The 22290-nt window shown below is 35.8% G+C and overlaps 1 protein-coding gene across 2 annotated transcripts in view; it reads right to left on the bottom strand.

Moving 5' to 3' along the window:
• Window positions 1-22290, bottom strand: part of TAF2 (TATA-box binding protein associated factor 2) — a 97165-nt gene that overhangs the window by 62887 nt on the left and 11988 nt on the right. For both annotated transcript variants that reach the window (XM_063079325.1, XM_063079324.1), the window contains exons 3-6: window positions 17400-17560; window positions 6785-6903; window positions 5238-5379; window positions 1252-1483 (exon numbers count right to left, since the gene is read on the bottom strand). In XM_063079325.1, coding sequence (XP_062935395.1) covers window positions 1252-1483; window positions 5238-5379; window positions 6785-6903; window positions 17400-17560 — 654 coding nt within the window. The remainder of the gene's footprint in view (window positions 1-1251; window positions 1484-5237; window positions 5380-6784; window positions 6904-17399; window positions 17561-22290) is intronic.

The raw sequence follows: 22290 nt of genomic DNA on the forward strand, positions 1-22290 counted from the left end.
AACTGCATCATAACTCCCTTGGTACACAAATAAAAAATAAAAACTATTCATCAAGAAAGTATACACTTTTAGACAAACCTACATGGTAGCAAATCTACTGATAATACAGGTAAATACTACTATATATTTGAGACAGAGACAAACTAAGTCATGGACTCTAAATATTCAAGAAAAATACTTCTTAACTGTCATTTATCTTCCTCCCATTTAATAGTTCAGAGCAGAAAAAAATTCTTCCAAAATACAAAATATATACTAACAAATGTTGGTTTTGAAGTAGATCTTTTACTTAATAAGGTTCACTGCCAATCTTATCAGTGGATACAACTTTAAAAGAGTCACTGTCAAGACAGGTGAAGCAAAACCATTAACAAAATATCCTCAATCTTTTCCATGAATGATTTTACAAATCCTGTGAATTTCAGGAAAAAAAAATATAGAAGGCATACCGAAGAGCTCACTGGCAGTTTTTCTAAACCTATCTGATTTTTATTTGCATACTGAAAGAAATGCTGTTGAGATATCAAAATGTATGCTTATATTTAAAAAAAACAAAACAAAAAACCCTAAATTGAAAACATAAAGGACTAATAGTTATTTACTAAAAGAGATTAATTCAAATGTTATTTTAAACAAGCACAGAAACCAAGAGGGTTAACAACCAATGCATCATTTTCTAACCACAGAAATCTCATGTTTGGGGAGGCCTAAACTTACTATCTGGCCTTTCAATTGACATATGATTTGTGGTAAGATATGTTCTGGGAAGAAACCAGAAAAAGTATTCATGAGTTTGCTGACCAGACTAATAACCCCAACTCAATCTTTTCTCTCTTCCTCTGTATATGTTACAGTGAGAATGAATCTTCCTCTTTAATTCTGAATGTGCAATATTTCAGATTCCAGAAATGGGACTGCAACATTCATAAACATATGCTAAACAAAAATAGCACATTAGTAATGAAAAGAATTAGTTACAGAAATCAGCCTATATGCTAATGAAGGCATAACTGAGTTCTCTTGGAATGCCAAGATGCCTGTTGAAAAAAATCTGAAATTTTAATACATTTTGAAAGGTATTCTTTCAAGAATTCACATCATTAAATATATCAGATAAGGAAACATTTTCTCTCGTGATATTCTTGATGGTTGAAAGAAGAGTTAAGAAAGACTTAGTATTTCATTAATACCCTCTTTTTATCAGGAGTGAAAGGGTGGGAAGAGAGTAAGGGGGGAGAAACTAGGACTTACCTCATGCATATATGGATCTACAAGTATTTCAAAAGGTCCAATGGCTAAGGAGATATTTGAGGCTGCTGTAGGAATGGTAAGCATGTAATGAAAGGTCTTCTTCCTCATATCATGGGTATACACTGTCTCTACCAAGTCTCCATTAGAAACAGCCACCATTGCAGCATCTACTGTAAATTCTAATTTCCATGTACATAGTTCAGAGTATGAATCAACACATGGGAACCAAAATCTAGAAAAAAGATTGACAGTATAGAAAATACATCAAAAGTGTACACTATTTTGTTTTCCCCATGTTATTTTAACGTTTCTAGAAAATGTACAAAAAGAAACCTTAGCTTTTTGGCTGCTGAAGCTTTTTGGCTACTGAAGCTTTTTATTGTGTAACTTGAAAGAATCTGATTTTTAAAAATCTGTTTCCAAATATTATTTAGCAATATTAACAAAATATATCATGTGCTACCTCCAGTTCAAACCCTAAAAAGTTAAAAATTATTTTAATTTGCATATTACCATTAGTTGATTTTTATGTTGCATTCATTTCCAGAAACAAAAAAGTTTATGATAAAGTTTTATAAAACATAATTAATATTCAGAATCTATTCCATAAGTTAAGAGACTGCTTTTTTATAATAGGTGATGCATTGTATATATTCAAATGGAAGGCTGGTAAAGCCAGATATGAAATTTATATTCAACTTTCTATCAATTCAGGTTGGGTCTTATTACCTGCCAGTGTCAGTACTTGATATTGAAACATAAAAGAGTATAAGACATTAACCCTGGCTTAGAGGAGTTAATCTGAGGAGAGGATACATATTATAAAATAACATTTCAATAACATGTAGTGAACTAGACAGCTATGACAATGAATGAACTACAATCATACACAACAATGTAGGTAAATCTCTATGATGAACAAAAAAAAAAAAACAGATATAAAGAGTAAAATGCATATGATTCCATTTATACACAATTCAAAATCAGGCATAATTAATTAATCTATGGCTTTTTATAAATCAGAATAGTTGGGCCGGAGAATGTTACGTGGGGAAGTAATGAATAAAAGTGGATAAAAGGGAGATCTCTGATGCTGGTAATGTTCTTTGTCTTGATATGAGTGTGAAATACATAAGTCTGTTCACTTGTGAAAATTTACGAACTTTATACTTAGAATTTGTGCAGTTTTCCATATGTATGTTTTCCTTCAATTTAAAGTTAAAAAAAAAGAAAGAATCAAGTAAGATGATTATTTTAGAAAAGCAGACTTGAAAAGAAGGGAAAGGAAAAGGGAAGACAGAAGACTGAGGAGGAATGACAAACAGAACATGATGCAGAACGTGTAGATAATCAAGCTTATATATCTCATTTCATACTAAACGTATGTACAGACATAATTCTTTTTATTGCGCTTTGCTTTACTGTGCTTTGCAATTACTGTATTTTTTTAGAAATTTAGGGTTTGTAGCAACACTACATTGAGCAAATCTATGGATGCAATTTTTCCAACAGCATATGCTCATTTAGTGTCTCTGTGTCACATTTTCGTAATACTCGCAATATTTCAAACTTTTTCATTTTTATTACATCTGTTAGGGTAATATGTGATCAGTGGTCTTTGATGTTACTATTATGATTGTTTTGGGGCACCACAACCTGCACCCATATAAAATGGCGAACTTAATAAATTTGTGTTCTGACTGCTCCACTAACCAGCCATTCCCATGTCTCTCCCTCTCCTCAGGCCTCCCTATTCTCTGAGACATAATATTGAACTTAGGTCAATTAATAATTCTACAATAGCCTCTAAGTGTTCAAGTGAAAAGAAGAGTCACATGTCTCTCACTTTAAATCAAAAGCTAGAAATAATTAAGCTTATTGAGAGGTAGACATGTCAAAAGCTGAGATAGGCCAAAAGCTACGCCTCTTGCACCAAAGTTAGCCAAATTGTAAAAGCAAAAGAAAAGTACTTGAAGCAAATTTAAATAGCTACTCTAGTGAACACACAAATGATAAGAGAGAGAAATAGCCTTAATGCTGATATAGAGCAAGTTTTAGTGGTCCAGATAGAAGATCAAACCAGATATAATATTCCCTTATGCCAAAGCTTAATGCAGAGCAATACCCTAACTCCACTGAATTCTATAAAGGCTGAGAGAGGTTATGAAGCTGCTGAAGAAAAGTCTGAAGCTAGCAGAGGTTGGCTCACAAGGTTTAATAAGCTACCTCCATAAAATAAAAGTACAAGGTGAAGCAGCAAGCACTGATACAGAAGCTGCAGTAAGTTTCCAGAAGATCTAAGCTAATTGATGATGCTGGCTACACAAAACAACTTTTTTTCAATGTAGATAAACAGCTTTATAATGGAAGAAGATTCCATCTGGGACTCTCATAGCCAGAGAGGAGAAGTCAATGCCTGGCTTCAAAGCTTCAAAGGACAGGCTAACTCTTGTTAGGGACTAATGAAGCTGGTGACCTGAAGTTGAAGTCAGTGCTCATTTGCCATTCCAAAAATCCTAGGGCCCTTAAGAATAATGCTAAATCTACTGTCCCTGTGCTCTTTCAATGGAACAACAGAGCCTGGATGACAGCACGTCTATTTACAGCATAGTTTACTGAAATAGTCATACACTACATAACAATGTTTAGGTGGTAAATGACGGACAACATATACAATGGTGGCCCCATAAGATTAGAAAAGTTCTATTAACTACTGACTAAAGCTGAGAAAAGTTCTATTAACTACTGACTTCCTAGCCATGCAACATCATACCACAATGTATTACTCACATGTTTGTGGTGATGCTGGTACAAACAATCCTACTGCACCACCAGTTGTATAAAAGTATATAGCACACACTAGTACAAATACTGTATGTACAGTACGTAATACTTTATCATGACAATAAATGACTATGTTACTGGTTTATGTATGTACTATACTATACCTTTTATTGTTATTTTAAAATGTACTCCTTATATTCTTAAAAAAAAAAGTTACTGTAAATAGTATGCTGTTATGCCATTCTCATATTTCCCATGCTTTCGACTGCATCATTTTCTCTTGTCCTTGATTTAATCTCATGTTTAAAATTATGCTCCCTAAGCATGCAAAATCCACAGCTAATGTTGCCAGGAGGGGTCCATGTTAAGTAATTGTGTAGTAGGCTATACTATCTAGGTTTCTGTAAGTACTCTCTACGATGTTTGTACAACAGCAAAACCTAACAGCACATTTCTCATAATGCTGCTTCTGAATGAGTAAAGAAAGTAGTTTCTTGAGATGGAATCTACTCCTGGTAAAGCTGCTATGAACATTGTTGAAATGACAACAAAGAACTTAGAATATTACATAAACTTGGTTGATAAAGCAGTAGCAGGGTTTGAGAGAACTGACTCCAGTTTTGAAAGAAGTTCTGTGAGTAAAATGCTATCAAACAGCTTCACATGCTACAGAGAAATCTTTAATGAAAGGAAGAGTCAAACAAAGCAGCAAACTTCATTGTCTTATTTTAGGAAATTGCCACAGCCACCCCAACCTTCAGCAACCACCTCCCTGATCAGTCAGCAGCCACTGTCATAGAGGCAAGACTCTCCACCAGCAAAAAGATTACAACTCATTGAAGGCTCAAATGATCATTAGCATTTTTTAGAAATAAAGTACTTTTTATCACAACTTACCAGGAGTAGAAAAAAATAAAAAATTAAAAAAGCATTTTTTAAAATTAACGTATGGACATTGTTTTTTAGACATAATAGACTTAATAGACACACTGAATAGACTATAATATAGTTTAAACATAACTTTTATATGCAGTGGAAAACCAAGAAAATTCATGTGACTAGTTTTATTGCAATATTCACTTTACTGCAGTGTTCTGGAACTGAACCTGCAATATATCTGAGGTATGCCTGTATTGCATATACATAGAAAAATGCAATTGAAAAGTGGAATTAATTTAAAGATATAAGAATTTATAATCTACCTTGTGGAATTTTGATACCCACAAGAGAAAACATGAGCACCCCTCTCTGCCATACTTCCCTCTACACTGGGTACCACAAAATGAAGACCTCCTTTTGGCTGATCCAAAGAAAAATTGATGTGTATCTTCAGGACCTTTAACTCTGCAACAAATAAATACACATACATTGACACATAAATAAATAACAGTGGCCTATATAATAAGAGCAAAGACTAAGGCTAAACATAAATCAAGATCAAAGTTTGAGTTTTATATGAAAAGCTACACTCTTTACCCTAGTTTAGGCTTTTATCATCTCTCCACCTGTATTAACTCAATAGCCTGACTCCATTGATGTTCCTAGCTCTGTCTAATCAATTCTAATCACTGCTGTTTATTCCCAAAATACAGCTTTGGTCATGCCATATCCTCTTCTTAACATTTCTTACAATGTACATCACCTTAAGAAAAAAGTTCAAAACTCTCACATTGGACACTTAAGGCCTTCCAGATCCAACCCCAATCTTACTTTTCAAATTTTTTCTCCTATTACATTCCTCCACAAATTAACTCTAGTTGACTTTGAGGAGTAGGAGAAGGAAACAGGGTAAGGTGGGGAGAGCTACCCAACAATTTGCATTATTTATTATTAGGTCTTTTGTTATGTTTGATTTCTGTGGAATAAACATAATAATAAGATAAAGATTGTTTCTTTTTATTTACCCCCAAACACTACGACCATCTGGACTACCTCCAAACACTGAACATGCAATGATGAACTTCTATACCTACCCCCTAAATTGGGTAACTCCCTCCCAAACTCCACCCCACACATTGAAAGCAAAAACAAAACAAAAAGACTTTTACTTCCTTATCTTCGTTAATTTTTTATAAGGTTAAATAAAGGTAGGCAGAAGCTTATGTATAGTTATAATGGCTGCAACTTTACACAGAGAAAACAAAGATTTACAAAAAGTATGCTCAAAAGTATGCCGGAGGGCTGGCCAGTTAGTTTACTTGGTTAGAGGGTGGTACTGACAACAAAGCTCAAGGGTTCTGATTCCTTTACTGGCCAGAAGCCAACTTTTTTTAAAAAAGAAGTATGAGTGTCAAGAACTTTATGTTCTAGCTTTGATTCTACCACTAATTACCTAACTGAACTTCAGTAGGTCACTTATGCTATTGGACTTCAGATTACTCTTCTGTGAAAGAAGGGAACTAAACCAGACGATTTTTCAGGATCTTTCCTGCTATAAAATGCTATAAATTCTAAACTGATTTGATATTGTAAGTGTCCTGAAATCTTGACAAATTGCTCTATCCATATGATTTTTTAAAATATTTTATTTTAAAAAACAACAGTGAAATGATCTGCTTTTTGTCACAACTCTTGATTGATACTTTCCTGTAGCCAGTGATCCTTAAGAAGAAAAAGAGCCTCCAACACCTTCTGTATATTTCAACTGGTTAATTTATAATTTTCACATTATTGATTTTCATGTAAAATTTTCTAGTCTCTGGATCTAACATGATTTTAGTATACAGTTAATAAATTCTTGGTGCTTTACCATCAACGTGTTTCCACAGCTCTGATGGAACCTTAATGCAAAGTTCTCCATTTCCTGCATCAGGATCCACAGCACTAACTGCAGCTGCATAAGCATTGGAAAAATAATTGAGATTTCTCCTAGGGGAAGAAAGCCAACTTTTAATAATAATAAGCCACATATTTCACCAAAGATTTTCTTTTTCTTTTTTTACTGAAGATTTTCTTAAATATCATTTGACACCTCTTGTTTGTAAGCACATACATAATTTATAACAGCACTTTCTAGCCAAGTAAGCATTGCTCTACTCACCATGTTAAAAACTATTAAACTTTAAATTGTAAATACAGTGGCATACAAATTCTGCTCACCAACGTTATGCGATTATTATGATTATCACACTCTTCACTATGGAATGCCAAAGCCACTACTTTTCTGATACAAATGTAAAGAATATATGTAGAATTTAAAATTTTATTATTATCAATCTGACAAAAGTTTGAATGTATTCAACAGCTTTATAATTAAAGAAAAATTAAGATGTCTAAAACAAGTCAGGATGGGAATCAATTCCTCAAAATGTAATACCATTTACAATGTAAGCTTAACAAAGGCAGAGAATTTTTGGTCAGTTCACTATTATATTCATTATATGAGGGTACTTCAACAAGTTCATGGAAAAATAAAATTAAAAGATAATACGAATCTTTCCATGAGCTTTTTGAAGTCCCTTGTATGTCAAGAGGTGCTCAATAAATATTTGTTCAACAGTTATTTCACCTTATTTCCCACTGAATGAAAATAATACACAGAAGTCTTAAGGAAATATGAAAACATTGTTCTTATCTGATTTTCTAATTTTATTCCATAAAAACAACTTACACACATACCTACACACACACACACATTACATCTGCTCACTGAAACCAGTTAAAAGAATATGTAAGAAGGGAAAAAGACAAGTAATGGGAAGAGCAAGAAAACAAGATGAAAGATACAAACACCATGAACCATATCACTGTTGTACATCTTTATGTCTACCATCCTGCCATTAGGTGTCGCCGCATGGTAAAATTAGTAACATTTCTCTAATTTAACAAATTTTTAACCCATTTAAAGCACAAGTTTCATATGCTTTACAGAACAATCAAAGGAAAAATAAAATGGGAAAAGTCACTAAAGAAACATTAAAGTTATACAGTCTTAACTTGACAGAAGTTATTCCTTCCCTATCTCCATCTCTCTCTCTACCAATTTAGGAAGGATGTATATAAACTACGACTTTAACAACTATTCAGGGTAACAACTATAAAACATATGACTCTGCAAGTAGTTAAACATACTTCTCAGTATATTTTAATAATTCTTTCTGTTAGATAAATATGTTAAATAAAAGTTATAAAAACTATAGAACAGTAATAAAAATAACACGCCATCTTTTTTTTTTTAAATATCATACAATAAAATTAACTTTTTCTGTTGGTATACAGTTCTATAAATTTTAACATACATACAGATTTAGGTAACCAACATCATAACCATGATATACAACAGTCCATCACTCAAAGAAAGACTTTTGTGCTCTCGTGTCAAATAAATGGAATCATTCAGAATATAACCTCTTGAGACCAGACTGGCTTATTTTACTCAGTATGCTTTTAAAATTCATCCAGGTTGTTACATGTATTAACAATTTGTTCCTTTTCACCACTAAGTAGTATTAAATTGTATAGATTATACCATAGTTTGTTTATCCACTGGCCAGCAGAAGGACATTGAGTTTGTTTCCAGCTTTTGGATATCACTAATAAAGCTGCCTTGAACACTTGTACATAGATATAGGTGAATATAAGTTTCATTTCTGTAGTATAAATATCCAAGAATGAGATTGCTGAGTCATATGGTAAACATATGTTTAACTTTCTAAGAATGGGTCAAATTGTGTTCCAGAACAGCTGTACAATTCTGCATTCCCATTAGCAATGTATGAAAGAGCCACTTGCTCAGAATCCTCACCACCACTTAGTTAACATACCATCTAACTTTAAAGACTATTTTGAATACCTACAGATACATTTCTTTAAAAAAAAAAAAAGATGTCAAAAACACAAAATTTGAGAAATTCTTGCAGAATTTGTAAATTCAAAAATAAATTTATGACAGTTGTACAAAAAGAAAGTCAGATTTAAATATTACATATTACAGTGCTTACTTTTTTTTATGCAAAGTTATTTTCACTTAATCTCCTCATTTCCTGAGTAAAGTCCAAATAAAATGAATGAGTCATTATAAATGGAATCTACTGGGAAGCCAGTCATGAAGAATAATCTTCCAATGGTTTGGATTTCAGTGTGCAAATCAAATATGGCTCCTTCTGTAATATCTTCATAGAAGTCAAAATTTACAGGGCAAGATTATAGTGTTTTCAATTTTCAGAGTAATAATGACTTAAAAATATTAATGTGCCCTTCCTTGCCCTATAACCTCCACCATCTCCAACTCCTAGTCCCCTTCATGGAAATACAGATTAAAGATGAGTAATGCTACAGAGGGATACTGAAAAACTAGTAAACTAAGAGAATCAAAAGAATGTTCTCTAAGAACTTATTATGTACAACCATATTAAATTAAAATAACATGATAATCTTGTCAGAAAAAAAAAAAATCATTTGCTTCCTAAAACTACAGGTGTAGATTTTGCAAAAATTGGTAACTACTTGTTAACTTTTTCTCTACTTTAAAAAAATTTTATTGACGTATAATATGCTTATATATCAAAAAAGCACACATACCCCAGGTATACAGCTCAATGAACTTTCACAAACTGAAAAACCCAAGTAGTCAGCCAATATCAAAATTAATAAGGATGATTTTTTTAAAATAATCAAAACAAAATTTGACCTGATACTGAAACCATATAAAACTTGTTGAAAACTGGTTAAACTAGCTGAAAATAGTTCTATTTGTCTATTTCATGCTGTTTTACAAGTTGCCTTGCAGAGCACATGCAAAGACATGAGCCCTGCCGTCCAGAGTACCACAGGAACCTGAAAATTCTCCACCTATGGAACCAAAAAGTTGGACTCAGACCCAAACCCAACCAATCACCCTTTGCCTAGTCATATGGCCTGAACAGGAGCCAGCCAATCCCCAGTCTCTGATTCTTACCAATCCTCTAAAACCCATTCAGCCCCTGGTTCAGATTTGAGCAGTGCCTCCTGTCTCCTTGCCAGTCGACCTCACAATAAAACTTTTTTTCTCACAAAAATCAGTGCTATGGTATTGGCTTCTGTGCATATTGGGTGCACAAAACCCTTGCTTGGTAACAATTTTGGTAACCACGAAGGGACAAAGTCCTTGTGACCATCTCCCTGAGGCACCACAGCCTTCCAGTGAGAGGTGGGCGGTCACTCACCCACCCAAAAGTGGCCACCTAAACAGGTTTTGTCTAGAGGCTTAGCTGTAAGATCCCTATTTTCCTGCCATGATGCTGCAGGCCCCCTTGGAACTTGTTCAACATTTGTGGGAAGAAATTGTTCAGGTCTGGGTTTGGTTTGGAAGGCATCTATCGGTTTGGTAAATTCCTTGCATGCGAAAGCACATGACAGTTTTCCCCATCTTTCCCCTTGGTTTTGACTAGAGAGCCACGGTTCAACTTCCGTAAGGAAGCACTGGTCCGGCTTTTGCTCCAAAAGTCTTAGGTTGGTGTCAGGGAAGAATAGATGGGAAATAGAAATTCTACTCATAGAGGTTCTCATGGTTTGGTTACCAATAGTCAGTCTGGGTTTATAAGTATGTGTTGATGTTTGTCTGTCTGTGCCTGCTGCCTTCTTAGCAGACCCTGAAGGAATTGTTGGTGGCAGCCAGGCAGGCCTAACTCAAGGCAGCTGTCCATTCCACTTGGTTCAGACCACTTGAGCATCCACCACCTGATTACTTACTGGATGTCAATCCTCCCACCTTGAGTGAATAAAAGGTGTCTGGTGCAGGCAAGGATAAGTGTGAGTCTTGTAAGGTTGCCCCCAATGAGTGGATCATACTCAGGGTCCAGAACAAAGTAGCAGACACTTGTACTAGGTTTGTGTGTTAGTCCTGCCCAGTATGTTTAATATGATTAACTGAGACTGGATTCTTTGGTGACTGCAACAAAACCACTCTGATCTAGGAGAGTCACAGAACTCCAAAGATAAGAGACATTGCTCCTTCCAGTACTTGGGGAAACTTTCAGATGACTGAGAGTCTAGCAGAGGTGTTGAGATTTTTATTCGTGACGTGCAGCAGCTTCATAGGGACTCCCACCAGAAGAACATACCCTTCCTTGCTGCGTCAGATGGAACTGTAACTCACACGGCGGGTTCAGGGCGGGGCACAGAAGGGTTTGGTCTTCCAGGACCCAAGCAACCCCTTGGTGTTTGGGACCACCCTTGACACACAAAAGTTGACTGAAAGAGATGCATATGACACCACACTAACAGATTCAAAACACTGCCCCAGAAATGAGTGCTTTTGTGTTAGTCACCTTAGAAGAAGGTTCTCCTAAAATCATGGGAAATACAAGCAGTATCCAAAAGCTGCACCCTCCAGAATTGGACAATATGTAGTTATGAGCCAATGAAAAGAAAGAAGATAATTTTCTTCTATAATACCACTTGGCACCAGTATTTGTTGGAATCAGATAAGAAATAGCCTAAAAATGGATTTTTGAATTACAATAACATTTGCAATTAGACTTGTTCTGTAAAAAGAAGGAAAAATGGGATGAGGTCCTATGTATACAAGCTTTCATGTTTTGTTACAGAATGAGAGTTTACAAAGGAAATGAGAGATCACGGTTCAGAGGGAGGAACTGCTGAAAAAGCAAGTTCAGCCTGAGTCAGGGTAGGAGGAGGACCTGTCATGCCTCTCTACCCCACATAATAGGGATGCTCCCAAGGCTACTGGCCCAACCTTGGGACCTACCATGTCAGATGGTCAACAGAGAATGGCATCCCCCTCCCACACCCATCAAGGTAACCCTGATTGGGATGACATTCAGGATCTCATAAGTACCTTCCTCAGTCCAGAGGAGAATAGATGGTATTAGAAAGGGCTCATCAAGAGGCTGAGTGACTGCATGAATTGCAACCCAGTGATTGATCTGACTGATGCTCCAGCAGCAAATGCTGTTCCTTGAGTTGAACAGGGTTGGATCTCAAATGAACCTAGGGACCGAGCAAGGTTAGATCATTATAAAGTGTGTTTAGTTGCAAGTATGTGGAGAGGGATCCTTCAGCCCAGAAACTTGGGCAGAGTCCTGGAGGTACGGCCAGGATTTGGGAAGGATCCTTGTATCTTCCTGGAGTTAGAGTAGCCTCTAAAAGAGGCTCCATAATCGAGCCTCTATGAGAAGTTATATGGGAATTATACTGCTGTCTTGATAACTTTCAAGTGGTTTTGGTAAAGAATGTTAAAAAGAGAAAGAGAATAACTTGTGTAGGAGAGAATTTTGTGTGGTCAAAATCATAAGGGAAAAAGAAAAGTAAAGAATGGTCCTAAAGCATAACAACCGGATTGTTCCAGAATGAGAAGAGGAAAAGTATAGTACAAAACTAAAAGGTTTGAGAAAGTCAGAAGGTTTGAGGAAACTGTAGAATGTTTGTGAAAGATGAATCTTGTAAAAGGAACTTTATGCAATTCCTACAAATATGGTCATACCATTGGACTGGGTGAGAATTCACAGAACTTTAATAAAGAAACTGATTAATTCCATAAAACTGCTAACACAGCATTAGACAGAACAAGAATTAACTGAATACCAAAGAAATTCTTTGACAGGCTTCTATGCAACCAGTCACTAAAATTGTTAAGATTTTCAATTTGAATGAAATGCATAAGGTATGTCCAAGACAACTTCCCTATGATAATCTATTTAATAAACCATCACACACCTGATTCAGAGAAACAAAACTGGCATCAAGAGAATGAAAATCCAACGTGGGCATGAATTCACAAAGGGCCTGGATGGCCGCCTTGTCCACTACAGATCTTTAAAAGCTTCCACTGTTAAAAGCCACAATTCATTATAAAAACATCCTCCACAACCCATCACAAAAAAGGCAACATCATCCAATTATGAAAGAGTATTGGTGAGGTGACTGTTCTAAAGTTGTCAAAATGGTTTATAATCAATAATTGGTTTGTCAAACACATAACTCTGGGGAGACAGCAGAAACTTCAGGACCATTGGAACATTTATAGATGGACTTCATTTAGTTTGGGTATATCTGTAATCATTAGCATGTTTTCTGATTGAATAGAGGATTTCCCATGTAAGAAAGTTGATGTTATAACAGTAGCTAAAAAATTATTAGAAGACATGTTTCCTTTATGAGGCATCTCTGGAGAAATTTCCAATAATGAAGGTACTTGTTTTACTGGACAGATTATAAAGCTTCAGTACATTATGCCAGAGTCTATTCCCATCATGTGAAAAGGAGTTAGGCCATGGTTCCATCACTCCCAGGTAGAATCCCTTCCTTCTATTAATCTGGATCCTCTTTGGTCTCTTCTTAATCCCCAAACAGGGCACATCCTCCACAGAGCAGAAGAAGCCATCAGCAGACCCATCCCAACAACTGGACATTTGGTGCAAACTAATGCTGATTTCTCCAAACCTGAATACTCCTGAGAACCTGCCAAAGACCTGAAATCACTTTTCAAGAAAAAGCACTAAGATAAAGAATGGGTGAATTTCCCGTCCCATTTTACAGTTACAAAACTTTCTTGTATAGTTTATCTTGTGTCTTGTAATTGACAGTTTTGTATATAGATAATGGCCACTCTTACTCTTACCCTCAAAGTAACGACCTTTTTGGGAGTGGGATTCATAGGACTCACCCAGGAATGGAAGGATAACTCCATGATAAGAATGTCTCAAGCCTGGTTAAGTTGGGAAAACTAACTCTTTTTAACCTCTCCCATAGAGGGCCCAGTAACAGTTTCAGGAGACACATGCACCAATACCAAAGCCTAAAACCACAGCTTAAATAAATAAAACATTACTAATCGCATAGTAAATGGCACTCAGTTCTTAGCCCCACTCTCTCTACACTTTGTCAAACAAAAGTGCAACAGTAACCATGAGGGTTATATTGATTCTAGCTTATGGAAAAATCAGAAATCAAAACTCACTGTGTATCTTAAGGGAACAGCAATATCTTTATGAATGTAAAATGAATCAGACCTCCTGGACAATATCCAATACTGACCCCTGGTTTTCCAATCTTTACCAACAGTATTCCTCAAAGAACAAAAATCAATTTCTATAACATGAGGGGAATCATGTGTGCACCTAGGTAACACATCTTTGCTGTGAGCAAAGGACCAACCCTGGGCTTACGCATGCCTTGATAGTTTGAGAATGGGAAGAGTCTGCTTATTAGGGAATTTGTTTACTCCTATTTCCTTCCACAATTCCAGTGAAACCCAGCATCGGACTAGTTTCTTAAAACTTTTTCTAGAATTAAAAAATCTTATTTACCCACATATCAGGAAGATGGAGCAGAATATTTTTCTAGGCAAACCATATTACTTTGGTGGGGTACAGCAACCCATGAACACATGGTCAGGAACCTTTCTCCCACTTTAGGGATGCTTGCATTGGTACTAGCAGCCCAACAAGAGGGAATTAATTCTCTTACAAAGATAGTATTAGACAATAGAATAGCACTAGACTATATACTAGCTGAACAAGGAGGTGTTTGTGCTATAGTTAACACATCTTGCTGTGTTTATGTATAATAACTAAAATAGGTAGAAATGCTTTTTAGTCTCTTATCTGAATGTTTCCTTTCCTTACATCCCTCTACAGTTCAAAGCAGCTGAATTTCAACCAATGTAAGCATACTCTTTCTATCAAAAATAGTAGGAACTGACACCTTAACTTTAAACAGATAAAAAATGTGAAGTAGTACATTATTTCTTTGAGTATTAGGACACTCTTGTAGGCATCAAAGATCAAATTTTACCATTGAATTTCAAGTCTCATTTTTAAATTTCAAAACTGTTATAGTTAATTTCTGTTTTAGCTTTATTGGAAACTTCATTGGTTCATTAAAAGACAGTTATTTGAGAAACATGAAAGACAACAGAAGTGTCTGGGAACATGTTATAAAGACCTTATCTATCTGCCTTTCCCAAAATTTGCTTTAAAAATAATGTCATCCATGGGAGACCTTTTTCATATGCAACTACCAAGAAAAGTAACATTTCTTCTGAATAACTGGTGTGTTTGTGTTTTGTGTCTTATGAATCTTACAAACAATACTGCTTCCCTTTTTGCTATGGAAACCGTAAATATTAGAACCAAATCTGTAGTTTTCCTCTGGGAATTGTGCAGTAAATTAAGAGTGGGTACCCATCGTCCTATACTTGTTTATCCTTCATGCTAATTTCCTTAGCTATTTTTAAAAACTTTTGTCTAATAAAACTCTCAAACCAATTTCAAATATTTTTTTTGAACAAGTCAGAGAATAAATGAACACCAGCAAAAATAACAGATGTCATCTCTCTTAGAGAGTAACCAAGATTCTAGAGCAAGGGAAGAAAACAGGGGTAGTTAGCCAAGCATTTACTAAGTGACCATGGCCAACAGAGCTCTGGTTGTAGCTAGACAGAAAATTTTAAATACATTCTCTTTCCCAATTTCCTAACATAACCTTTGAAAAGATTCCCCTTTATGACTTCCTTTTCTTTATTTGTAACACTAAAAGTGATGAGGCACCTTCCATATATCACTAGAGAAAAATTTTAGGGGATATCATCAAAATAAACATAGCAAAGTAAAGCTAGATTCCTTACCAGACTAGGAGCCTACTCTTCCTGTCACTGCACTGTAACAGATTATCTTCTTTGAGACTTGGGCAGCAGCAACAAATTACTAATAAAGCATACATGCAAATACTGTGTGTTCTGTAACAGGCAGATGGACAGACTTCTTACCCTATTACCAAATGCAAGGTTCTAGGATGGATAGTGTAGATAATCTGAGCTTCTGGCAAAGGCAATGGGTCCCTTATTTGTACTTTTACAGGTGTCTTTTCCATTCATTAATGGTATAAACTTACTACTTCAAAGGCAAATAAATGGTTTTGGTTTTTGTTTTTTTCCTAGGGGAAAAGGCATGCAGATGGTTATGTAATAAGTCTTTTTATATCAGCTCTATAAGTGTGGCTGTAAAAGCAATGTAATTTCAAAAACTCATCTTTGTGAAATGGGAAGTTACAGAAGCAATTCAGGAATTCTATGAATTTTTCCAACACCACTTATTTCCTCTCTGAGTGCAAAAGATTCTAAACTAATGATTATTGGGATCAAAAATGTGTCTAAAGATAAGCCTCCCTTCTCAACCCTCGCAATCCCTTATGGCACTTGTTCTTAAGCTTCCCCCTGTATCAGCATGACCTGGTGGGCTTGTTAAAATACAAATTGCAGGACCCCAACCCCAGTTTCTGATTCAGGAGCTCTGGGGTAATGCGCGGGAATTTGCAGTTCTAACAAGCTCTCAGGTGACACTGATGCTGCTTATCTGGGAAAGCATTTTGAGAACTGCCACCTTAAAACATTATTATACATCTAATTAGTTAAAATATCATCTTGACTAAAAAGAGTTTATGATCAAGATTTGGCATCCCACCCCAAAACAATAAGAATCACAGAAATAATATAACCCAATGCTATCAAAGCTTTGAAAAAATAAGTGCCCTCAAATGTAGTTGACAGTATTTAAATTAGTATAAATCATACTGGGGTACAATCAAGTGAAACATTAAGAAGAGCCATAAGAATGATAAGGAATCCTATTTGCCTAAGGAAATAATTCAAAGGGGAAAGAAAACTTAACTGTGCCAAAAAATTCAGTCAACATTACTTATGACTGCAAAAGTTGGAAATTATACAAATGATAAACAACTGGAGAGTAATCATGCAAACTGCAGTATACTGAGTAAATGAAGTATTACCTGACCGTAAAAATGACAAATTGTGAAACCTATATGTGTGTATACATATACTTATATGGAAAAGTGGAAACTAAGCATTAAATGGAAAAATAGAACATAAAACTGATCACAATATTTACTTACTAATAAAAATAAGAAGTAGCCTAAATAGATGCAATCTTTATTTAAGGTAAAGAAATGAGACATTTTAGACACAATATTTTTACAAGATATTTTAAAGCAGTCAAAATATTTTACAGAATTATTTTAAAGTAGTCTCTAGTCTATAGATTATGGTGACCATCTGGCCCATTGAAAATTACTTTTAATATTTATGAATAGTTAAAAAAATTAGAAGCAGGAAAATGGCTAAGAAAATCTATTTCAAATTCCCAAATAATACTTCTGTAAAACAGTACTATGAAAAAGGGAAATTTAATAACTTACTATGTTGGACAGAGCTAGCAAAATCACTTGAATCAAATGTGTAGAGTGGTAAAAGCAACAGAAATTATAATTTAAAAAATAATTATAATTTAAAAACTGGGGATCTACAGTCTAATAATAATCTAAGAAAAACTGTTGAAAAAAATAAATCCACTCATTAAAAAAACATCAAAAACTGTTAGAAATATCAACTTTTAAAGTATATAACTTACTGTTTTGATTCACTGTGACAAACTTCCAAGGTGGGATCATTATAAATAAAAGCAGCCTCTAAATCATTGATCCTTACTCGGTATATTCTACACTGTTTGCTGTTCAACTTGATTCTATTTAAGTTTGCAACTGTAGGAAATATAGTCAGTTCCACAAATCCCTGTAAAGATAAAGAATAATAACTTCATTATAAAGATTGGTATGTTTTAGACCATATTTGGTTTTTACAACTATACACATACAACACTCCAGAGATAAAATCTCAAATAGCTACATACATACAAGCACTCTCCAAGTATCTTAATTTCAGACATGACTGTCCTCGTGACTGAATGAGCTGTGAAGTGATTACCATTCACTACCAATGAAAATTAGGCCATCTGTTAGTAAAAAAATAAAAATTAAAATAAAAAGACTCACTACTTTCAAATAGAATTTCTAGACAGACTGGAACCAAAAGGGGAGGGGGAGAGAAAGGGAAGTGGGGGAAAAGGAGAAGGAAGGGGAGGAAGAGGAGAAGGGGAAAGAAAAAAATGACAGAGCAGAAAGAGAATCAAAACCAGGAGGTTAACGAGTGAAAGAACAGGGCACAAAAAAAGGGGTAAAAAAACACAACTATCAAAGCTAACAAGTATGGGTCTCTGCTCATGGGAGGTAAATCAGGAAATGCGAAGTGGCAAGAAACAAGTATAAGGGAAACTCAGACAAGCAGGGAAAATATATTACTATAACCAGGAGCAGCAGTTACTTCAGAGTGCTGGATGATTTCTTACCAAGCAGTCCAGAGGCCATACTCATATGTACCATGTTAGCTGTGTGGTATGCAATCTATCTGAAGCATATACCCAGAACATGAGAGATAGCTAAATACCCTGACCACCCATCACCCTCTTGTATTGAATCAAATAGGAAAAACAAACAGATGAAACGTGGAATATATATCTACTGATTTTAATATTCTGGGTTGAAAACTGATGTACTCAAATTTGAAACATGGGAGTGAATAAAACAGTAACATTTCAAGAGCTGCGAAGTGAACAGGAAAATTTCAGAGTATGCAACAGGAATATTTAACATGAAATTCAAGCAATAAGCACAGAGAACTGGATTATGATAGCTACTACCACATGTCAAACATTACACTAGATGCTTTCGTATGGTCTTTCTAATACTAATACCATCTCTAAGAGATAAGTACTACTTTGCACCTTTCACAGAGAGGCTCTAACAAATAAGTACTACTTTTAAAGGGTAAAAAAAAAAAAAGTTTTGACTTTTTACAGATATGTTAAGAGAATTTTATCATTAATGAGTAGAGAAATGTGATTCAAACACATCTAAATGATCCTAATTGATCCCACTATGCCATTAATAACATGGGTTATAAATAACATGCAAGAATTTATTTTAGATAAACTTCAGCCCAACTGCTCAAATGCCTAGAAATTCTGCAGCCCTTTGCTTCCGATTTCCAAATAAGAGGAGAGCAATACTTAAATTAGACCATCTGCACAGATCTATGTGGTAGCAACACAGAGCAAAGAGCAAAAGCCAAAATACTGTTGATGATAACTATGTTTAAAGGTATAAACTGAGCAACCGAAGGCAGGAAGAACAAAATTCTCTTTAATTAGCACACCATTAAAACCCAATAAATCATCCAACAGCTGAAAGACAGCAAGTAGAAACAAGACAATGTCAAAAGTGAATTAGAAAAGACAAGACTATGGCAAGTGCTGTAAACAGTTAGCTACTTGGATGGGACATAAGAACAGGATTTGGCTCTATAAGTTTAACAATAATACAATAATGAATGGAGTGTATTTCATGAAAATAGGGAAAGCCCAAATCCCCTTGTATCATCAGGTCCCTGACACCATCTAGACCTCTAACCCATATCTGCCTGCAGCAGCCCCATTAGCCTTGACAAGCCTCCAACCCTTGTCATCCTTAGCCACTGGAATAACTGCAACCTTCCAGGTTATCTAACCTGTTACCTTTATTTCCTTATTGCTGCTTGCTCTCTCCCCACCATTTCACTTCTAGGCACCCTCCTATAGCCCCCATTCCATTCTAAATAACCTCCCTGTGCCTTTCAACCTTTCTAAAAACTCTCTCTTTACCTTATAGCCTTAAATTATCTCCTGAATTATCTCCTGAATCCCTCTAGACAAGAAGCTACTTATTCTCATTCACTGTAAATTAGGATGTGGGAAAAGAGGCATTCTCCTAGTTTCCACTGCTACTTCTAGGCCATTTATAGGATTTTATATGGCATACCCTATAAGAGCAAGGGCAGTATAGTGTTACAGTAAAATGCATGTACTCCACAGGTAGATTCTCTGTATTCAAATCCCAGCTGCACTACTCAGTAACTGTGTGATCCTGGGGTACTCCAGCTCTCTGTGCTTCAGTTTCCTCATCTGTAAAACAGGAATAATGACCCTACAAACTTTTTAGTGTAATTATGACAACTGAACAATTTACTACATGGAAAGCACTTAAAATCACAGCTGGTATCTAGTATATGCCTGGAAGATCTGGTTGTTTAAAAAGGCCCTGGCATCTCATCTCATTCTCTCCTCTCCCTCTCATCCTCTCCCCTCTCCCCCTCCCCTCCCCTCACCTCTCTCTTTCTCTCTCTCTCTCTTCCTCTCACTTCCTCTCACCATGTGATCTGCTTGTTCCCACCAGCTAGCACTTTGCGCCATGAGCAGAAGCAGCCTGACACCTGGGCCAGATACAGCTGTCCCAGAATTATAAGCCAAATAAACCCCTGTTCTCTATAAATTACCCAGTCTCAGGTATTCTGTTACAGCAACACAAAAAACAGACTAATACAATGCCTAATAAATGTTTTTATTATTCTTTTCTACTTTTCCTTTGTGTTCATGCTATCCAGGCACATTATCCTTTCTGCCTCTTCATTAATGTCTACCAAATCCCCCAACATTCACCGAAGGCTCATACTCTTCCTGTCTAACAAATCTCTGCCATCACTCTTACATTGTTTGAACGTAGGTATATCAGATCATCTGATAACACAGCCTCAAATTTGCTTGACCTCAATTCCTACAATCTTCACTTCCATTCCAGGACAGCAATCAAGATCACAACCTGAAAGACATCTCATCACTGCTCTGATGCTGACATTATAAACTTGGATGTCCACAATGCCTATCCTGTGGCCTCTCTCCTTATTTCTCTCCCAGTCCTCCTGTTCCTTGACCTCCTCCAGTTTCTTACAACAGTCTTTTCCTGGTACTTCTAGGGTTACTTTCTTCTCTCTTCACCCTAGACCCTTAACTTCAACCACTCTTCTGCCAACTACCAATTTTCTAGCTATTCTACTACATGTTTTTCCTCCTTCTTTCCTCTTGTCTAAGAATGATCCTTCCATTGGTCCTCTAGAGGCCATCCCCCATGGTATCCTCAGAAATCTCACTCTATCTCACTCTCCTATAATTAAAGTCTTTCCCTTCTGTAGAATTTTTCCCTGTGCCTATAAACATACTTAAGACTCACATACCCTTTTAAAGAAACTTTAGATCTTTATCACCCTCAAATGAATCAATATTTGCCCTCTTTCTCCCATACCTTCAAAGTATAAGTTCTTCCTTGGCTTCTATGGCCCAAGTGTCTTTTGGTTCTTGTCTTACCATTCTGGCCACTCCTCAGTTTCCCCAATTTTTGTATTCTCCAGATTATTTTTCCTTGATCCTCATCTCCTGCTAGACACTCTGAGATTTTCCACATCCTTCACGACCAACTGAATACTAAACACTCCCAAATCTCTATCTCCATCCTACTGTTCTTCTTTAACTGCACATACAAGCAGCCAGTTACCCACTGTTCATTTCAATATAATAACCCAACAGTGCATAAAATATAAGATTTTCTAATCTGACCTACAAATCTTTCCTCCTAAACTTGCTTCTTCTCATAATATCCATACATAGAAAATGGAAGAACCACCTGCCCAATCACCCAAACTGAACATATTAAATGCTCTATAAATGTGTGTTCAGTGATACAGGAGAAAACTAACCAAAAATACCTAAAGTTTTACTAGAAAGAAAAATGAACAAAAAAAAAAAAAAAAGAATTTAAAACTAGGTACTACAAAGGAATACAGATGTATGGGACAGAAGTAACCAAGATTAGATGTGATACCAAGGATTCTCAGAATCTACAGAGATTACAAAAGATATTGAAGTGCCACTCAACTATGTAGGTCAGGGTTTTCAACCTCGGCACTGCTGACATTTTGGGCTGGATAGTTTTTGTTATGGGGGGGCTGTCTTGTGCACTGCAGGATGTTTAGCAGTATCCCTGGTCCTGGCCTCTACCCACTAGATGCCAGTAGCACCTTCTACTCTCTAAGTTGAGACTACCAAAAATGTCTCCAGACATTGCCAAATATCCCCTTGGGGACAAAATCATGCCCAAGTAAAAAACAATGGATTAAATAGTAAAATTACTTTAAACTTCTTGGACTTTCTTTTGAATCTTTCGTTCTTTTACTGGGACCTTGTGTCATCCTCTCTTTAGCACCTCTACTAGTGAATAACTGACTGATACATGAATTAATCTTTCTCTCTACCCTGCCTGGCTCTTTCTTCTCCTTCTTTAGTATGCTCTGACCATTACCCACCCCCCCACACACACCAAAAAAAAAAAAAAAAAAAACCACTTCCCTTGACTTGCATTCCTCTTTTTATGCCTCCTGTCTCCTTTTCTTCTGCTGCTTCCTCACCTCCATTAATTCCTTTTTTTTTTTTTTTTTTTTTTGGCAGCTAGCCAGTTCAGGGATACACGTAAGTGAGCTAACCAGCCAGTCTCCCTCCATTAATTCTTTAACTACTTATTCTGGTTTCTCCCAAACACCTT

The sequence above is a fragment of the Cynocephalus volans genome, chromosome 15, assembly GCF_027409185.1.
Source record: "Cynocephalus volans isolate mCynVol1 chromosome 15, mCynVol1.pri, whole genome shotgun sequence".
NCBI lineage: Eukaryota > Metazoa > Chordata > Mammalia > Dermoptera > Cynocephalidae > Cynocephalus > Cynocephalus volans.